At 72.1% G+C, this 2,714-nt stretch overlaps 2 protein-coding genes across 2 annotated transcripts; one reads left to right on the top strand and one right to left on the bottom strand.

Moving 5' to 3' along the window:
• Nucleotides 1-652: 652 nt before the first annotated feature.
• On the top strand, nucleotides 653-2,004 carry SYCE2 (synaptonemal complex central element protein 2). Its single transcript, XM_035314164.1, has 2 exons — nucleotides 653-882; nucleotides 1,527-2,004. Exons 1-2 carry the CDS (start codon nucleotides 850-852, stop codon nucleotides 1,719-1,721), a joined length of 228 nt encoding a protein of 75 aa, XP_035170055.1. The 5' UTR covers nucleotides 653-849; the 3' UTR covers nucleotides 1,722-2,004.
• Nucleotides 2,005-2,304: 300 nt separating this feature from the next.
• LOC118159585 (glutaryl-CoA dehydrogenase, mitochondrial-like) lies at nucleotides 2,305-2,705 on the bottom strand. The gene is made up of 2 exons (XM_035314163.1): nucleotides 2,516-2,705; nucleotides 2,305-2,429 (listed from the first exon to the last, which is right to left on the bottom strand). Exons 1-2 carry the CDS (start codon nucleotides 2,661-2,663, stop codon nucleotides 2,338-2,340), a joined length of 240 nt encoding a protein of 79 aa, XP_035170054.1. The 5' UTR covers nucleotides 2,664-2,705; the 3' UTR covers nucleotides 2,305-2,337.
• Between the last annotated feature and the right edge of the window lie 9 nt (nucleotides 2,706-2,714).

Raw genomic sequence — 2,714 nt, 5'->3', positions numbered from 1 at the left:
ACCCGGAGCTGGAGCCGGAGGAGATGCAGAACAACGGCTCCTTCTTCACAGCTTTGGGCAGGGACGAAAACCCCAGCGAGGACCCCTCAAGGTAGGAGGCTTTGCACCTGCCGGGGGGCTCCTGATTTTAACCTAAATCCGGGGAAAAAGCTGCGGTGTCAGGAGTGACGGCCCTTCAGGCAGGGCGGCAGGGGCAGGCTGAGCTCGGTGACACCACGGGGCCCAGATCTGATTACTCGCAGGGCACCGTGTCCGTTAGTGAGGTTCCCCCCTTTAATAACGTGTTTCCTAATTAACGTAACCGGCTGGCCAGCTCGTTCCTGATAGCGGGGCCCGTTGAGCTGCGGCGTGGACGCGCGCCTCAAAGGGGGAAACGTTTTGGGGAAGCCCAGCCCTGGCTCGGGGCAGGACTGGGCAAACCGTCCGTATCCACGCTCCCGGTGCCCCCCCCCTCGGCCGTGCGGGTCGGGGCGCCCGGCACTGCCCTGGAACCGCAACGCGTCCCCCGGCCCGTGCAAAGCCACGCGCTAGCGACAGCCACCGCGGGAGCTGCCGGGAGGCTCCCTGGGGATTCAGCTCGGTTATCGCTGGCCACGCAGCCGGGGGTTTCCTCGAGCTCTGCCCGTCTTTGCGCCCCCCAAACGGCCCCGGAGAGGCGGGCTATGGCCGTGCCCCTGACCCGCGGGTGCTGTGTTTGGGCCGAGGACGGAGCCGCTGGGCTCGGGGGCTCTGGACGGCCAGGCCTCCCGCTACTTCGCGGCGCTGGACTCCAGCGTGGGCGACCTGCGGCAGCGAGCGCAGCGCCTCATCGACAGGGTGAACGAGAGCCGCAAGGAGGACCACAGCGTGATGAGCGGCTTCCGCGAGAGCCTGCTGCTCAAGGTGCGGGGGGGGAAGGGGGGGGCTTCAGCGCGTTATTCCGCCCGGATTGAGTCGTGGGGACGGCGAGGGGCGCTGCTGCGGGGGGGCAGCGTCCCACGAGGCGCCGGCGCCAGCTGCAGAGCCTGGTGTCCGGCTGCACCGGCGAGGAGGGGGCCCGGCCCCCCCGGGGCGGCTGCAGCTGCCTCCAGATCTGCTTTAGGGGGCGGAGGGGACGCTGCCCGCCCCCCGTCCCCGCGCTGCTGCCGCCTGGCCTCGGCGTCCTTGCTTGGCCGCGTGCCGCGCTGGACTTTGCTCCCTCTGCCATCCCCGCAGACAGGAGGGGGACCGGGGGGGGAGGCCCGGGGGGGGCTCCCGTCCCTCCTGCGCCCCCCGCGCGCAGATGGCAGCCAGGCCCCGGCAGCTGCGGCTGTGGGGACCCCGCGCTCGGTGGCTACCGCGGCCGCTGCTCCGGCTACCGCGGGCGCAGCTGGCGGCGGCGCCGGCCAAGCCGTGCCGGGAGCGGTGCCAGCGCGGCGGCCGCAGCTGCCTCCCCCCCGGGGGCCGGGGCCGGCTGTGCCTGCGGCGCTGCCAGCGCCTCCGCCCCCTGTCCCCAGTGGCCCGATTTTTGTTTTTCCCCCCCCCCCGCCTCCTTTTTTTCCTGGCAGGTGTCCGACCTGGCCGAGCAGCTGGAGGAGCAGCTCTTCCAGCTCTACAGCCTGCACAACGAGCAGATCCAGGAGCGGCTGCACGAGCTGGCCGAGGTGATGGAGCGCGTGCGGCAGGCCGAGGCCGAGCTGCAGCAGGTCTGCCGCACCGTGGAGGCCGCCTACAAGGACCTGTGCCTGCGGCCCGAGGCGTGAGGGGACCCCCGAGCCCGCGGGGAGCCCCCAGACCGCGCGGGGAGCCCCCAGACCCCCCCCGGCCGCAGCCCTCCGTGCCGGCGGGCGTTACGGCTCCTTGGCGAGCAGAGAAAGGAGGATTTCAGCCTAAAATCGCCTTTTCCCGGGCTGTCGGTGTTTGGTTTGTAACACAATTAAAAATAAAAGAACAAAAGACCCCAAAGGGGCTCCAGAAGGTTCCTCCGCAGGGCCTCGCGTCGGCAAAGCCGGCCTCGTGCCGACACCCGGCCCCGGCCCGGCACTTGAGCTGCGCCCCAGAGTCTTAATTACCGCTGACGAGCGCGGCGCTGACGAACAGGCCGGGGGGGGGCGGCTCTCCCAGCCTTTATTGGGGCGGCCGGCGGCGCCGCGCGGAGGGGGAAGGCACCGGGGGGGGGTCACTGAGGTAGAACCGGGCTGCGGGGGCCGGGCGGTGCCACCGGGGCCAGGCGGTGCCACCGGGGCCGGGCGGTGACACCGGGGCCGGGCGGTGACACCGGGGCCGAGCAGCGCAGCACCCCGGGCAGCACCCCGAGTCCCCCCACGCGTCAAGTCCGAGTGGCCAGCCGCGGTCTCACCGCAGACGCCGGCCCGGGCCCTACCCCCGCTTGTCGGCGGCCGTGCCGGCGGTGAAGGCCTGCAGCCCCGTGATGGCTCTGCCCAGGATCAGCGCGTGGATGTCGTGCGTGCCTGCGGGCGGGGCGAGCGCTCGGGGGGTGCCCAGCGGTGACAGAGGGGGGGTCCCCGCGCCCCCCGCGCCCCCCTCCCGGCGCTACCTTCGTAGGTGTTGACGGCCTCGAGGTTCAGCAGGTGCCGGATGACGTGGTACTCGTCGCACACCCCGTTGCCCCCCAGCATGTCGCGCGCCTGCCGGGCGATGTCCAGCGCCTTCCCGCACGAGTTGCGCTTCAGCATCGACACCATCTCGGGGGCCGCCCTGGGGGGGACGCCGGCCTTCAAACCCGGCCCCCCCCC

This window comes from Oxyura jamaicensis, unplaced genomic scaffold (genome assembly GCF_011077185.1).
Source record: "Oxyura jamaicensis isolate SHBP4307 breed ruddy duck unplaced genomic scaffold, BPBGC_Ojam_1.0 oxyUn_random_OJ71154, whole genome shotgun sequence".
Taxonomy (NCBI): domain Eukaryota; kingdom Metazoa; phylum Chordata; class Aves; order Anseriformes; family Anatidae; genus Oxyura; species Oxyura jamaicensis.
This window is presented reverse-complemented; position numbering and strand designations above follow the sequence as displayed.